Genomic DNA, 17,592 nt, shown 5'->3' with positions numbered 1-17,592 from the left:
GCTCCGGTTATCAACCTGGCTGCCTCCCGTTGGATTAATTGGAGCTTCCGAACAGTCTTCAAAGGCAGCCCCACGTAGAGCACATTGCAGTAGTCTAATCAGGATGTGACAAGAGCGTGGACCACCGTGGCCATGTCCAGCTTCTCAAGGTGCGGGCGCAGCTGGCGCACAAATTTTAACTGTGCAAAGGCTCCCCTAGCCACCGCCGAGACCTGGGGCTCCAGGCTCAACGATGAGTCTAGGATCACCCCCAGACTGCGAACCTGCGCCTTCAGAGGGAGTGTGACCCCATCCAGCACAGGCTGTAACCTTATACCCTGAAATGAAAGTAACCCAAATATCTTTCATCATGCTAATTTTTTTAATTAATCATTAGAGATCAAAACTGAATATTCTTACTGCCAATGAATGAAGGCTTCTTGGGTCAAATAGGAGCTTTTCTCCTAAGGGAAGTTGCTGGCTTTCAACATGCAGTTCCCTCAACTCTTCTAAATTCTCTAAGCCTTCCACTACAGTGATGTAATTGCCACCCAAATACCTGGAAAAAGAAAAATATAGAATAGGTCAATTTTTTTGCAATCTGCATAAAAATACAGATCTATTGTTTCTAAAAGTATTAATTTGAGGCACAACCCAACTAAAAGTAAATGCTATAACCTGCAGAAATTTCAGTAGGGAGTGTTTAATTCAACGATTTTAATTCACTGAAATTAATGGATTTTCAAAGTACGGCTAGCTTTTGCTGTTGTATCTATAGTATAAAAGATGAAAAAAATCTGTGCAATATATTGTCATTTTTGGTATAAAATGTATTTCATACACTTAATTTATTATTGTATTTCTTGCACCAATCCACACCTAAATCAATAAAGACTTTAAAATTATTTTCACTTACAATTTTTCCAGTTTGCTTAATGATGCTATATTTTCAATTCGTGTAATACAATTGTTCTGCAGATATAAATGTCTTAGGTTTGAGGCAAAGTCCAGATTATGTATTTCTTTGATTTGGTTGTCATATAAGTAAAGAACATTAATGTTTTTACATAAAGAGAGGTCATCCTACGAGAAAGAATTAAAATGTGTTTAGGCTAAATATTCAATTTTTCCAGATGCAGACTACTGTATGGACAGTTATGTTTCTATAAAATGTTTACATTTTTCTTCTTCTTAGATTCAAAGCGGCTTACAGTATAACCAATGCAATACAATTTGTAACCTTAAAATATACAAAAATCAAAATAGAATTAAATCTTAATGGTGTTAATAAAGTTAAAATCCTTAAACCTGATTAAAAACGTATCCAGAGCTAAAACCATAGCACCCCCTTGACTTGATCTTTAAAACCCTCCTTCTTTAAAAGCCTGTTTGAATAAAAAGGTTTTAGTCTGCAGCTGATAGGATAACAGGGAGAGGGCCATTTTGGCTGACCTGGGCAGGGAGTTACAGAGTCGAAAGGCAGCCACCGAGAAAGAAGGCGTGCTCTCTCATTCCCACCAAACGAGTTTCTGATGGATATAATATATAAGCTATATTAATAACCCTAAGAAATATATTTATAAATGCATTAATTAAATTATATATATTTAGTAGGCTGGAATTCAAAGAATAGAATGATTGTTTTTCACAATTAAAGACCAAACTGACATTATGCTTCTCAAACAGATTGTATGCTTCTCTCCAATGTCACACAGCAAGCTAACTCTGACTAGGACAAAAAAGACCTCATAAGCATTACATTTTGTGATATGGCATCAAGATTTCTGTACGAAGTAAACATGACAAAAATGGGTTTCTGTGAGGCATCCTCAGAGGTTATGAGGTCTGTTGGAAACTAGGCAAGTGGGGTTTATATATCTGTGGAATGTCCAGGATAGAAGAACTCTTGTCTGCTTGAGGCAAGTATGAATGTAGCAATTGGCCACACTGAATAGCTTTGCAGCTTCAAAGCTTGGCTGCTTCCTACCTGGGGGAATACTTTGTTGGAAAGGGATAGCTGGCCCTGGTTGTTTCCTGTCTGGAATTCCCGAGTTTTTCTGAGTGTTTTTCTTTACTCGCTGTCCTGATTTTAGGGTTTTTAAATACTGATAGGCAGATTTTGTTCATTTTCCTTGTTTTCTCCTTTCTATTGAAATTGTCCATATGCTTGTGTATTTCAATCTGTGTAATCTTACAATGGTGGTTGTTAAAATGGTTCAGCTTTCTGTGTTCTCAAATAATATGCTGTGTCCAGGTTGGTTCATCAAGTGCTCTGCTATGGCTGCCTTCTGTGGTTGAGTTAACCTGTAGTGCCTTTCATGTTCCTTTATTCGTGTTTGGACACTGCATTTCAGCAAAGGACAAGAGAGATCCTCTCACCTCTGCAGGAATCTACCGTATACCATGCAGCTGTGGACAAGTTTACATAGAGACCACAAGACGCAGCAATGTCCAAACACGAATCAAGGAACATGAAAGGCACTGCAGACTAACTCAACCAGAGAAGTCAACCATAGCAGACCATTTGATGAACCAAGAAATGCTGGACCGCTCTAACAACCACCATGTCAGACTACACATGGACAATGTGGACAATTTCAACAGAAAGAAGGAAACCATGAAAAAACTCTAAAATCAGGACAGTAAATAAATAACAACACCCTGAAAACAGGGGAATTCCAGACATGAAACAATCAAGGCCAGCTAACACCTCCCAACAAAGGAATCCCTCAGGCAAGAATCAGCCAGGCTTTGAATCTGAAAGGCCATTAAATGCTCGTCGGTCCCCTCCTTACTGGCCTTTCATTCAGAAATTAAACTTTTCTGTGGAGCCAGGCCTTCCCAGACAAATTATATCAGGCACTGCCAGATAACTGCTGGTAGAACTTCAGTACTGAATGCTTTGCTGGCCCTGGCAACTGCAATCTGACCTGAAAAGGGATGTCCTAGGAGCTGTATAATTTTTTTGTTTTTTAGTTTTACAAATAGCCTCAGTGGCCGGAAGTCATGGGTACTTTTAAATTGTAAACCTGCTGTAAGGTTTAACTGTTTTATATGATGTGTGAAATTGGGTCATTTTTATATTTATATATGATGTTCAGCCGATTATATATTGTGTGTGAATGTATTTGGATTGGTTTTATACTTTGTTATGCCACTTTGAGTCCCATCCATGGGAGAAAAGTGGGATAGAAATGAATAAATATAATAAGAATAATAAGAATCAAGGTGATCAATTGCAACATTCACACTTGCCTCAAACAGACAAGAGTTCTTTCTCCCAATCTGGACTTTTCACAGGTATAAACCCCACTTGCCTAGTTTCCAACAAACCTTACACCTCTGAGGATGCTTGCCATACATGTGGGCGAAATGTCAGGGGATAATGCTTCTGGAAAACTCACAGCAACCCAGAAGGTAATTTAACCAAATTAAATATTATCACACTTACTGTATTAAACATTGTTAAACTGAATACTATCAATTCACAAATACATTTCAAGTTAATTAATGTAATAGTATGAAGTATAAATAGCTTCCCTGTGCTTTTGCTAGCAGCAAGGAACCAAATTAGTTATTATTTACATTTTCAAATCATGTTGCATTGTCAGGTAATGAGAATATTCTTACAATTATATCTATATTTTTGTTCGCTAACTTGAGATGAGTTATTTTCCTCAGGTGCTGGGCCAAGGACTCGTCTCTGCGGTTCTTTTGATTGAGGCTTTTGACAATTAACTCCAAGGTTAGCCGAACCATATTTTGCACAGAATTCTGCTTTCTGATAGCCACGTCTTCCTTTCTTGTCATACAGCGCCCTGGAATAAAAATAAGAGTAACAAAATATCTTATTATAGTGTCGTATTGTGTCATTAACATCATTCAATTATCTTCTAGTTCCCATTTCCAGCTATTCCAGGCATGGGCCAACTTGAGCCCTCCCTCCAGGTGTTTTGGGCTTCAACTCCCACCATTCCTCACAGCCTCAGGCTCCTTCCTTTTCCCCCTCAGCCGCTTAAGCGGCTGAGGGGGAAAAGGAAGGGGCCTGAGGCTGTGAGGAATGGTGGGAGTAGAAGCTCAAAACACTTGGAGGGCCTCAGTTGGCCCATGCCTGTGAGAGACCTTGCTGAGACGCGTCGACTTTACTCCACGAAGAGAACACGCGCGCCAAGACAGGAGAGCTCCACCGCTTCCATGACAGACTCCACACGCGTTGCCATGGCGACAGGAAGACGCTAGGCGTTTCCGCCAATCAAAACGCTTCCCTGAACGGCGCGGGGCAAGGCGGGCGAGAGGAGGAGGGAGAGGAATACACTGAGGTGGTCTTCATATTGAGCCATGAGAGGAGGCTGTGAGCGCATGCGCGCTTGTGCTTAGGTAAGGGGGAGAGCGGGAAGTGCTGTTGATTGTTTACACTCATCTGCACAGTGGATCCCCTTTCATCACTACTGGTTTGAAGCTGCAATTAACTGGCTAATGCAGATTTATTTATCTATCGCAGGGGTCCTCAAACTTTTAAAGCAGAGGGCCGGTCCATAATCCTTCAGACTGTTGAGGGGCCGAATGATCATTTGAAGAAAAAAAATGAACAAATTCCTGTGCACACTGCATATGTCTTATTTGTAGTGCAAAAACAACAACAACAACAATGAAAGAAAAATACAATATTTAAAAATAAAAACAATTTTAACCAACTCAAACAGATCAGGATTTCAATGGGAAGTGTGGACCTGCTTCTGGCCAACAAGATAGTCAAGTTAATTAGGATTATTGTTGTTGTGTGCCTTCAAGTCATTTCAGATTTTGGGCGAGCCTAAGTCAAAAATGTATTTATTTATTATTTATTTATTTACTGCATTTATATCCTGTCCTTCTCACCCCGAAGGGGACTCAGAGCAGCTTACAATTTATATCTATATACAATATATTATATTATTAACATAGAACAATATTAGCATTATATATTACTATATTGAATTATACCAGTATATTGTAATATTATAGTAATATTACATGTAATATATAATATATAATTAATATTATTATATGGTATTATTATTAGTATTACATTGTATTACATTATAATATTTCTATCAATATTATATGTATATACAATATTATATTATTAAAGCTGATATAAAATATTATATTATAAAACTGAGGGCAGGGGCCAGGTAAATGACCTTGGAGGGCCGCATCCGGCCCCCGGGCCTTAGTTTGGGGACCCCTGATCTATCGTGTCAGAAGCGAACCGAGGGTACAGTTTTAATTTATTTAGAAACACAAAGTTTAAAAACTTGGCATTGTACTAAATGTCCTTTGACCAGAAGCTGGCCACCTGGGAATGCCTCTGGTGTTGCTGTAAGAAGGTCCTCCATAGTGCATGTGGTAGGGCTCAGACTGCATTGTAATAGGTGGTCTGTGGTTTGCTCTTCTCCACACTCACATGTTGTGGACTCCACTTTTCTTATGGTTGGTCTTTATTTATTTATTTATTTATTTATTTACAGCATTTATATTCCGCCCTTCTCACCCCAAAGGGGACTCAGGGCGGATCACATTACACATATAGGCAAACATTCAATGCCTTTTAACATAGAACAAAGACAAGACAAACATAGGCTCCGAGCGGGCCTCGAACTCATGACCTCCTGGTCAGAGTGATTCATTGCAGCTGGTTGCAGCTGGCTTGCTCTCCAGCCTGCGCCACAGCCCGGGCCAGAGCGCAGTCTGTTCGGTATCTACCAAGTTGCCCAGTCTTCTGTGTACCTAGGAGGGAGTCTCTTATCCGGTATCAGCCGACAGCCATGGCTTGAGGTTTCAGGTTTTAGCCTGCCCTTTTTGGACTCTCGCTTGCTGAGATGTTCCTGCGAGTATCTCTGTAGATCTTAGAAAACTATTTCTTGATTTAAGGCGTTGGCATGCTGGCTCATATTCGAGCAGAGAATGGGCCAGAGATGTCAGTGCCTTGGTCCTATCATTACAGTCTGCTACTTCCCAATGGAGGAGGCCCTCCTCTCGCTTCCGCCTCCGTCACAAGTGCAGTTGGTGGGGACGAGGGAGAGGGCCTTCTCCATGGTGGCCCCCTGGCTCTGGAACGTGCTCCCAAGGGAAATTAGGCAAACTGCCACCTTGGAAGTGTTCAGGAAGAGCCTGAAAACCTGGCTCTTCACACAGGCTTTTGAATAAGTACCGCCCATTGTACGCTGAATCCTATACTAGTGGTTACTTCTGACTAGTTGTACCTGTTGGTTAACTCCTTGACATAGCCACAGAGTTCACCCCAGTTTAAGGTTCTTAATGACCTTATAGCACCTTAACTTCCTTCATGTTTACAAGTTTCACTCAGTGCACTTTGCCCAGCTCATTTTAAGATTTTATTGCTGTGTTTTATCATGTGTCTTACAATGATTGTGATTTTATTTTATGCCTTTTAAATTTATTTGTGTATTTTTGTATTTGATATCACTGTATGCTTGTTTTATATCTGTGAGCCGCCCCGGGTCCCTCTGGGAAGATGGTGGCGGGGTACACAAATAAAATTATTATTATTATTATTATTAACGGAGTCCCCAATGGCGCAGCATATTAAAGCGCTGAGCTGCTGAACTTGCAGACCGAAAGGTCGCAGGTTCGAATCCGGGGAGCGGAGTGAGCGCCCACTGTCAGAGAATGGCAAACATGACCAGTTGGTTGGGCAGGATTGAAAAAACTGTTGGAGGAAGGAGGCAGATTATTAATGGCTCAACTGGAAAAAAAAAACCTTGGATCCTGCCATTCCGGTTGGAGCGTGGAGTGAAACCCAGTTGTATGGATTGGTCCTCCTGCCATCCTGAGGATGGAGGGAAAGGAACCCCTTGGAAAAAAGTTTCTAAGATGCAGCTTTTTTTGTCAAAGACATTGATATGAACAGGAATTAATAGTCTTGTATATTTACATAAAACTTATGTTGATTAGCTATGACAAACAACATTACATCATTTAGAACAACCTTATCATGCATATCCATCAAGAATAATACAGATAACAAGAAATTATCTTAAAAGTAGGTGTGAATATTTGTATTTAAAGAAGACCTTTTGAAAGCTGGTTCGTACCTGGCAGAAAAAAATAATGTAAGTCTTTTTCTAATTGGTTTTGTATTAGTCAGCATTAAAAGAATGTCTTATCAAAAGTTCTTTCAAGTTCCTTTGCTCATAAATCTCTGCCTCTGCAGATTAAGAAAACAGCTTTTTATTCTCCCTGCTTTCCTTCCTAAATGGGAACCCCATGGGTCATCCATCCTCATCTTCATTTTATCCAAGAAAAATGTAAAATCAGTGCTATCAACACAGTATAATGTTACATTATGTCAGCCAGGCACTGATATCAGAGTTCTGCCACACTTTTCATCTCTTGGCATGCTGCACTATCTATACTACAAACTATACACCCAACGTTTTGCCCTAGTTGCAGGCTTGAATATGACATTTTAATAATAATAATAATAATAATAATAATAATAATAATAATAATAATAATAATAATAATACATTTTATTTATATTCTGCCCTCTACCCTAGAGGACTCAGAAAGGATTACAGCATTTACAGCAGACATACGTAAACATTCAATGCCTTTACAATCACATACAGTGAGACACACAAACACAAACAAAGGCAAAGGCTTCTTTCATTTCTGGCTTCTGGAGGCAGTGCTCATCTCTGGCTCTGGGCAGGTGATTTTTTCAATTTTTAAGCCAAGGAGCCTGCGTTGTCACTCCCTGGTCGTGTGGCTGGCAAGATTGCTTGGAGCATCTCTTTGCCTTTTCCCGCCAAAGCAGTACCTATTTATCTACTCACACTTGCATGTTTTCGAACTGCTAGGTTGGTAGGAGCTAGGGCTGATAGACAGGAGCTCACCCCTTCTCGCGGATTTGAACTGCTAACCTTCAGATCAGCAGTTCAACCGCACTAGGGTTTAACCCATTACACTGCCGCAACATTGTAGGCTTTGGCATCCTAGGAAGACAGTTATTTCTGTTCTTCTTAGTATATGGCCAGCTGATATTTAAAATCTAAGTCTTCCAAGTTTCAGAATTTCAACTGATCAAATGACAGATAATGCCACAAGATTACTTTATTTCTGTATTTCAATTTACAATCTAAATTGACTTTTCCCTTAAGTTTTTTTTGTTCTGGGAATTCTATATCTTTCCAAAATAGGTTTATATGATTAAACTTCATTTTGGACTTAGCTTGCCCTCAAACTTGGACCTGGTGCTAGCTGCAGATTTTGCAGGTGTCTAACATTGTATCTGTTACTAATTCAGTTAAAAAGATATTATGAAAAGTTTTAAGAGAAAATATTTGCTCATGAAGATTTGAAACAGGATCCTTACCTAGTGGCAAAGAACATGTGCCAATTGTCTTACGTATTCATTGCAATAGAAAAAAATATCAGCCATCCTATTGGATACTCCCAGCTGGAGTAAATCCACTTAATCAATTGTTGAATGGAAAGTCAACACATAGCCAAATCCCATTAATTCAATGGGTCTATACTAGTCAGAACTAATAACAGGATGTAGCCCTTTGCACTTGAAAAAAAATATAATCAAAGCTTATATCCAGATTATTCTGTGTGGATACTAGTCCATACAGAATTATTCAGACATACCGGTAGTCAATATCAGCATTTGTCCTCCTTGTTATCTATAGGCTTTGAAGCATGGCTTATTCTTGCCTGCCCCATAGGACCCATTAAACTTTTTGATCATGGCAATCTGAGGAGCCATGGATGGCTGGATCTAGTTACCATATTCTTTTTCCAAATAGCAGTTGTCTGGAATACTATTGAAAATTAAAATAGTGGATAAATTCAGGCACTTAGCATGATCAAAGCACTGCCACCTTTTGCCGCCAGGCGAATCTGGGGCCCTCAAGGGAATCACTTTGTTGGTGGCTGTGTTGTTAAGAGTATTTCCCATGTTATATAGGTTTGTACTGAATGTAGTAAGGTATACTAAAAATTGTGGGAATATAGCTTTAGATCATAAGGAGAGGAAGTGCATGAACCCTTCAAGAGGAAATTATATATATTGTTTTCGAAACTAATTTTTACCGATACTTCTTTTCAGCTCCTATGTAATCTATCTATCATTTCCTGTGTAAATTTCTCTGTTTATTTTAGACCCAGTTACCTTAGGGTTTGTGTATAACAGCAATGGCATTACTATTAAAAAGGAAATTAATCTATATGCCTGCTTACAGTCTTTTATAATTACAACCATCTGCATTTTTTTCTAGTTGTTGAAAGCAATGTTCATTCATCTGATAAATCACTTGAGTTGGAATTTAAACTCAACGATATAGTTTTACTTGTATGGAATTAAGGCATTTGGCTATATCTTTTCAAGACTGCCAACTATTCAATGGAAATATATTAAAATGCTCATTGTGTGGAGATGTGTTGACATTCACTATGCTGATTTACTAATTGTCTTGATAGATGTTGCTTTCCATATTTTTAGGTGATTATAGGTGAATGTTAAATTTTAAGTTATATTTATGGTAGCTCCACTTACAGTAAGTTTGGATCCATCCCATTATTCACTATTCACTAAAACGATTTTTAATTGTAAGTCTTTCAAGGGTTGAACATCATTTCTTGTGTTATATGCCTTTTTATGCAAAGAGGGTGTGAGTCAAGACATAGAGCCTTTTGTTAAAAACTTATCATTATGACAGCATTTTTGACAATATAATTGCTCCTTAGTGATTATACATTAATGGGTTCTGCATGGTATCTCACTATATTTAAGATTTATTTCTGTACCATATGTCAACTTACATTGCTGCAGCTGTGGGGGAAAAGAGTGGTGCTTTTAAAACCATATGATCAAAGTTGTATAACTTTGTTAACTGTACAAATCTGTATCTTTTAACCCAATAATTGTTAATCTATAACCTTAGCCACAAAGAAGTACTGTACCGTACATTGAAAGAATAAAGTGAAACTAGCAAAGTAAAAGATGCAAAGAGAATGTAGATATCCTAAAAATTATTTTGAACATTAGAAAACCGTAAAATCAGGAAAGGACCTTCAGAAATTATTTATGTTCAATTTTTACATTGAAGGTTGATAACTGATAATTTGCAAATTGTGTCACATGATGAGTTCTTAACACCAGGATCTGCAGTCCAATGGAATGCTCAGGCATAACAGGATAATGTTTTCTTTTCAATAATATTTCAGTCTCCTTCAGGAGAAATAAAGCGGGGTATAAATAAATATAATAATAAAAATAATAGCAATAAAATGTGTGAGTATTGTAGCTGCACATTTGTCTCTCTCTCATTTATGGGGACAAAAAGATACATTCAGTGCGGCACACAAGTAGCAAAACAACTGTCATGGATTAATCTTTTCTGTGTTCTCACTGTCCCTAGACTTTGCTAGCCACTCAGGTTTCTCAAAGATAGCCAGTAAAGTGTCACCAAATGAGATTCTTAACATGACTAGCTGCAGATTTGAGAAGGCTATTGAATCCATTCTTCAGAAGTAAAAGGATTTTTTAAATAAATGTTACAATGTACTGTTCTATTTGCTGCCACCATAGCCTGAAATAATTATTTTCATTTCATTTTTGACAAAACCCTTAGCATCCAGGCCAAATTCTGAATGGGACGTAACCAGTATGTAAAATAAACACTCAGTTCTGATACAACCTGTTCCCTCCAGAAGTCACGTTAGTAGAAACCCATAGTGAAATATCACAGGAGCAACATGTGGGAATGCTTTTCCTTAGAAAAGATTAGGAAACTAATTGAGATTGAGGGAAAGATGCACAAACAGACCTCTAAAATATTGTGCAAGGCAGACCAAGATTGCTCTCGGACCTTGGGACAGGAACAGTGGACTGAAAGAGTGTCTGTTGTGGGTTTTTTCCCCCCTGCCATCAGAAATCCACAGTCCCCTTGTTCACTCTCTTAACTCTGGAGCAAAATATTGGGTGACCCCCCCCCCCCCCTTATATTCCTGGTCATAAAGCCAATTACAGGGAAAGTCTAGATAGATCCTTCTTGTCTACCTAGGATGGTGGGAGTGGGGGAAGTTTTACCTTGCAGTTGGAGAAGAACTTTCATCTCAGTCAATAATTAATAATAATTGAGTGCTTCAAAAACAGAAATGTGAATGCCTTAAAATTGCCATTTCAAAACCCAGCCCGTGGTGGAAATAATTTAAAGTGATTGTTCACTCGAAGTCACAGAGCTGGAGGAATTTCACCAAGAAGAATGGCATCAGTTTGAGATTCCACTTAGATAAAGGTGATAGAGACCTACCCAAAAAGAACTGCAGCTGTTCCAATTGAGTATTGACTTATGTATATATGCTACCTCTAAGCGTCAGTTTATTTAGTTATGTGCTACACTGAAACGTTTACATCTTCGTCATTGGTTAACTATAGAAATATTTGGTATTTTTGGCAGAGAGATGTGCAGCATACCAGAGAGAGACCTCATGCTGCTCCCTTCTCAAACAAAGGGTAATAAGCGAAAGACTTCTGGGTAGAAGGTGGAAGTAACCTCTACGCACAGGCAGGGAGCAAAACATATAGATTACATAGCTCTAGGAAATAGGTGAAAAATAAAACAGCAAGCACACACCTTAGGGTTCCCTCTGTCCCCAATTGCTCTATATACAAGTATTGATGCTTCTTCACTTCCAAAATGGAGAAGTGAACAATGTCAAATATGTTTTGGTTCCAGGCTCAACCTCAAACACAACAAAATGTGGAAAAATTAAGGAGACCATAAACTTTCCCCCAGGACTGTATTTGCAATGAATGTGGGGTGAGTTATGTCTGATCCATATTCTATGTGCCTCAGCAGCTTTGTGGTCTAGTGGTTTGACTAAAAAATAGGTTTATATCAGTACACTTCATGCAGTAATTTTAGTAATACAGAAAAAAAATACTGCATGAACTGTACTGATATAAACCTATTTTTAGTCAAACAAAAAAAAGGTTTATATCAGTACAGAGGAGCCTCCGGTGGCGTAGTGGCTTTAAAGCCTCGTGACTTGAAGGTTGGGTTGCTGACCTGAAGGCTGCCAGGTTCGAATCCCACCCGGGGAGAGTGCGGATGAGCTCCCTCTATCAGCTCCAGCTCCATGCGGGGACATGAGAGAAGCCTCCCACAAGGATGGTAAAAACATCAAAACATCCGGGCGTCCCCTGGGCAACGTCTTTGCAGACGGCCAATTCTCTCACTCCAGAAGCGACTCAAGTTGCTCCTGACACGGAAAAAAAAGAAGAAAAAAGTAATACAGCAATACAACTTTTCTTTTGTCTACAATATTATTCACAAAGGAATAAGAAACATAGTAAAATTACTTCCTTTGTGAATATGACCCTTTGAAAATTGTGATTGTAGTTAATCAAAATGTGCCCTAAAGGAATTTCCCCCCTGCTTTTTGTTAGGTCATTACAAAGTTCAGTATAATAATGCTCAGCTCCAAAATAAATACGAATATTGCTTAACTTACAAGAGGCTCCCCAATGTCAGTTTTCTGCCATGATTTGGCAAAAAAAGAAGATAAATTCTTCATTCATTAATCATTGATATGATCAAACATATTTCTTAGATCCTTGAAACAAACTGATATTAGTCTAGCTTTGAAATATTTGAAACTAATTTTTATTTGATTTCTATTGCGCCTCCTTATTGGTTCCCAGGCTTTCAAAAAGTTGAAATCATAGCAAGATAAATTGAGCCAAAACCTAAAAACAACACTGTACAAAGAATGATAATGTAAGGTCAATCAGCAGAATTTAAAACAAACACTAATCAGAAGATATGCAATTTGAGGATTGAAATACCTGAGAAAAGTTAATGGCTATTGTTAGTTGCTGATATTGTTTTTGTTACTTTTAAGTATCCAAATCATCATACAGGTGAGAAGCGATTTGGTCTTAATGGTTATCAGAGCATTCATTATAAACACATTTTTATATAGTAGAACCCGAATCAAAGTAGTCTTAAAGATGATGCACTTTCAGGCCTACTGAAAACCCAAAAGGCAATATAGACACTAGGCTAGCATCCTAGATAAAACAGCAGGTAAATAAAAAGGTAAAGGTTTTCCCCTGACATTAAGTCTAGTCGTGTCCGGCTCTGGAGGGTGGTGCTCATCTCCATTTCTAAGCTGAAGAGCCGGCATTGTCTGTAGACACCTCCAAGGTCACGTGGCCGGCATGACTGCATGGAACACCATTACCTTCCTGCACATTTGCATGTTTTCGAACTGCTAGGTTGGCAGAAGCTGGTGCTAAACATGGTAGCTCACCCTACTCCCCAGATTCGAATTGTCGATCTTTTGGTCAGCAAGTTCAACAGCTCAGTGGTTTAACCTGCTGCACTAAGGGGGGCTCCGGGGGTTCAGCAGGTAAATAGCTGAGCTTTAATTCAAATGAATACAAACTGCTGTTTTGACTGTCACATGCTACATGAGTAAATGCTTGAATAAGTGTGCATGTAATTTTGTGTGTTTGTCATTTTTAATTGAATTGTTTTGTTTGTTAACAACTCTTTCTGGTTGCCTTTCTACTCCTCTTTCTCACTTTTGGTTACAGCTTGGTTATGACAACACCTGGAATCAGGGCCGGCCCAAGGTAATTTTCAAGTGTAAGCGAACAGAATTTTGGCGCCCCCCCAAAACAATCGGATATCGAATTGTTGGCAGTTGTGAGGCTACCCTAAGTCCTCTTCAGGGTGAGAAGGGCGGGACACAAGTATGGGAAATAAATAAATAAATAAAACCAGGACAGTAAAAAAAGAACACTCAAAAACAGGGGAATTCCAGACATGAAACAATCAGGGCCAGCTAACACCACCCAACAAAGATTCCCTCAGGCAGGAAGCAGCCAGCTATGAATATGTGAGGGACATTCAATGCTAATCAAGGTGGCCAACTGCAACATTCACACTTGCCTCAACCTCACAACCTCTGAGGATGCCTGCCATAGATGTGGGTGAAATGTCAGGAGAGAATGCTTCTGGAGCATGGCCAGACAGCCCAGAAAATGCACAGCAACTCAATAATGATAATGATAATTTTATTTCTTACCCGCTCAAGACGGTTGACAACATTGCTAGAACACATAATAATTTAAAAACACTCCGTAAAATATACATATGGAAACATATTTCCATAAAATACACAAAACAAAAAGGAGCCCCGGTAGCAAAGTGTGTTAAAGCACTGAGCTGCTGAACTTGCAGACCGAAAGGTCCCAGGTTCAAATCCCGGGAGCGAAATGAGCGCCCGCTGTTAGCTCCAGCTTTTGCCAACCTAGTAGTTCGAAAACATGCCAATGTGAGTAGATCAATAGGTACCACTTCCGGCGGGAAGGTAACGGTGCTCCATGCAGTCATGCTGGCCACATGACCTTGGAGGTGTCTACGGACAACACTGGCTCTTTGGCTTAGAAATGGAGATGAGCACCAACCCCCAGAGTCAGACATGACTGGACTTAACGTCAGGGGAAACCTTTACCTTTACCTTACACAAAACAAAAATTAGACATAGAGTGGAAGTTTAAACAATATCATGAAAAGGGCGAGAAATCTGCCCCTCTCCATATGGTATGAATCAGGGGTCCCCAAACTAAGGCCCGGGGGCCGGATGCGGCCCATCGAAGCCATTTATCCAGCCCCACGGCACAAGGGCAGAAGGGGGTTGGGCTAAGTAACCCAAGGGGTCTCTTCTTCTCTTACAACCATTATTATTATTATTATTATTATTATTATTATTATTATTATTATTAATATTGAGGCTGGGTGGCCATCTATCAGGGATGCTTTGCTTGTGCTTTTGGTGCACAGAGACAGAAGGTAGTTGGACTAAATGGCCCAAGGGGTCTCTTCCAATCCTATTATTATTATTATTATTATTATTATTATTATTATTATTATTATTATTATTATTATTATTATTAAGGCTGGGTGGCCATCTATCAGGGATGCTTTGCTTGTGCTTTTGGTGCACACAGGCAGAAGGGGGTTGGACTAAATGGCCCAAGGGGTCTCTTCCAAACCTCTTTCTTCCTCTTCTTCTTCTTCTTCTTCTTCTTCTTCTTCTTCTTCTTCTTCTTCTTCTTCACATTGACGCTGGGTGGTCATCTGTCAGGGGTGCTTTGTTTGTGCTTTCGATGCACAAAGCAGAAGGGGATTGGACTCAATGGCCCAAAGGGTGTCTTCCAACCCTCTTTTTTATTGTTATTGTTATTATTTATTTATTTATTTAGATATTTATTTATTATTGCTCGGTGGCCAACTATAGTCTGGCCCTCCAACGGTCCGAAGGATCGTGAACTGGCCCCCTGTTTAAAAAGTTTGGGGACCCCTGGTAAGAATAAAGAAATCCACTGGACTTAACTGGCACTTGTATCTTTATTTCTCCATTGGAAGAAGTGAGGCACCGTGGAATTAACATAGTTTGACTCCACTTTCACTGCCACGGCTCAATGCTATGGAATCCTGGGAGTTATAGTTCGGTGAGGCATCTAAACTATTTGGCAGAGAAGGTTTAAAGACCTTATAAAACTACAATTCCCAGGGTTTCATAGCATTGAGCCATGGCAATGAAATTGGAGTCAAACTGCATTAATTCCAAAGTGCAGCTGCCCTTTGGTGAGATATATGCATCCCTCTGAAGTACACCACTACAATATACACTACAATATACCCTTAGGCCCTTTCTGTATTGCCATATAAAATGCAGGTTATCTGCTTTGAACTGGATTATATGGGAGTGTAGACTCAGATAACCCAGTTCAAGGCAGATAATGTGGATTATCTGCGTTGATAATCTGAATTATATGGTTATGTAGAAGAACCCATACCCTGCCATATAAGATCCAGACTATCTGCTCTGAACTGGATTATATGGCTGTGTAGATGCATATAATCCGGTTCAGTACATATGACCTGGATTATCTGCCTTCATAATCTCAATTATATGGTTATGTAGAAGAACCCATACCCTGCCATATAAAATCCAGACTATCTGCTCTGAACTGGATTATATGGCTGTGTGGATGCATATAATCTGGTTCAAAGCAGAAAATGTGGATTATCTGCCTTGATAATCTGTCTTCTATGGCTGTGAAGAAGGGGCCTTAGGAAACTATAAATCCTAGGAGTAGGCCCACATGTTCCAGCTTCTGGAACATGGCCAGGCAGCTGAAAAACCTGCAGCAACCCAGCCTCAGGCCCCTCCATTTCCCCCTCAGTTGCCAAGTTGGCCCAGGCCTGCCCTGGAGACAAGCCTGGCGAAATGCTGGGAACAGGGACGGGTTCCTACCTGCCCCGTCTTCATGGCTGAGAGGGTCCCCAAGGAGGTGCATGGCAGGGGCACAGGCCTGCTCGACCTGCCAGAGCTCCTTCCAGCCTCGGAGGGCTGCCGGGCGTTGCGGGAGGAATCCAGGAAGGGTGCAGGTGGAGCAGCAGGCCCAGAGGCCTGGCCTCAGGTCTTGTTCAGGGGCAAGAGGGCTGCAAGGGCGAGAGGGCCGAGTGCGAGAGAGGCGTGAGTGGGCCGAGTGCGAGAGGGGCGTGAGTGGGCCGAGTGAGAGAGATGCGTGAGTGGGCCGAGTGCAAGAGGGGTGTGAGTGGGCCGAGTGAGAGAGAGGCGCGAGTGGGCCGAGTGAGAGAGAGGTGCAAGTAGGCCGAGTGCGAGAGAGGCGTGAGTGGGCCGAGTGAGAGAGATGCGTGAGTGGGCCGAGTGCGAGAGGGGCGTGAGTGGGCCGAGTGAGAGAGATGCGTGAGTGGGCCGAGTGCAAGAGGGGTGTGAGTGGGCCGAGTGAGAGAGATGCGTGAGTGGGCCGAGTGCAAGAGGGGCGTGAGTGGGCCGAGTGAGAGAGATGCGTGAGTGGGCCGAGTGAGAGAGATGCGTGAGTGGGCCGAGTGAGAGAGAGGCGCGAGTGGGCCGAGTGAGAGAGAGGCGCGAGTGGGCCGAGTGAGAGAGATGCGTGAGTGGGCCGAGTGCAAGAGGGGTGTGAGTGGGCCGAGTGAGAGAGAGGCGCGAGTGGGCCGAGTGAGAGAGAGGTGCGAGTGGGCCGAGTGCGAGAGAGGCGTGAGTGGGCCGAGTGCGAGAGGGGCGTGAGTGGGCCGAGTGAGAGAGAGGCGCGAGTGGGCCGAGTGAGAGAGAGGTGCGAGTGGGCCGAGTGAGAGAGAGGTGCGAGTGGGCCGAGTGCGAGAGAGGCGTGAGTGGGCCGAGTGCGAGAGGGGCGTGAGTGGGCCGAGTGAGAGAGAGGCGCGAGTGGGCCGAGTGAGAGAGAGGCGCGAGTGGGCCGAGTGCGAGAGGGGCGTGAGTGGGCCGAGTGAGAGAGATGCGTGAGTGGGCCGAGTGCGAGAGGGGCGTGAGTGGGCCGAGTGCGAGAGAGGCGTGAGTGGGCCGAGTGAGAGAGAGGTGCGAGTGGGCCGAGTGCGAGAGAGGCGTGAGTGGGCCGAGTGAGAGAGATGCGTGAGTGGGCCGAGTGCAAGAGGGGTGTGAGTGGGCCGAGTGAGAGAGAGGCGCGAGTGGGCCGAGTGAGAGAGAGGTGCGAGTGGGCCGAGTGCGAGAGAGGCGTGA

The 17,592-nt window shown here is 41.5% G+C and overlaps 1 protein-coding gene across 5 annotated transcripts in view; it reads right to left on the bottom strand.

The window, feature by feature from the left end:
• Positions 1-16,797, bottom strand: part of ppp1r42 (protein phosphatase 1 regulatory subunit 42) — a 32,496-nt gene extending 15,699 nt beyond the window's left edge. The window contains exons 1-4 of one of the 5 annotated variants that reach the window (XR_010005969.1): positions 16,327-16,795; positions 3,610-3,797; positions 896-1,062; positions 400-538 (exon numbers count right to left, since the gene is read on the bottom strand). Coding sequence is in view for 4 of the 5 variants with exons in the window: in XM_062980315.1 (XP_062836385.1) it covers positions 400-538; positions 896-1,062; positions 3,610-3,797; positions 16,327-16,369 (537 nt within the window). In the remaining variant the exon portion in view is untranslated. Of the gene's footprint in view, positions 1-399; positions 539-895; positions 1,063-3,609; positions 3,798-4,101; positions 4,306-16,326 lie in introns of those variants that run through there. The other 4 variants (XM_062980315.1, XM_062980314.1, XM_062980313.1 and 1 more) reach the window with 4 other exon arrangements.
• Between the last annotated feature and the right edge of the window lie 795 nt (positions 16,798-17,592).

This window comes from Anolis carolinensis, chromosome 4 (assembly GCF_035594765.1).
Source record: "Anolis carolinensis isolate JA03-04 chromosome 4, rAnoCar3.1.pri, whole genome shotgun sequence".
Classification (NCBI taxonomy): domain Eukaryota; kingdom Metazoa; phylum Chordata; class Lepidosauria; order Squamata; family Dactyloidae; genus Anolis; species Anolis carolinensis.
This window is presented reverse-complemented; position numbering and strand designations above follow the sequence as displayed.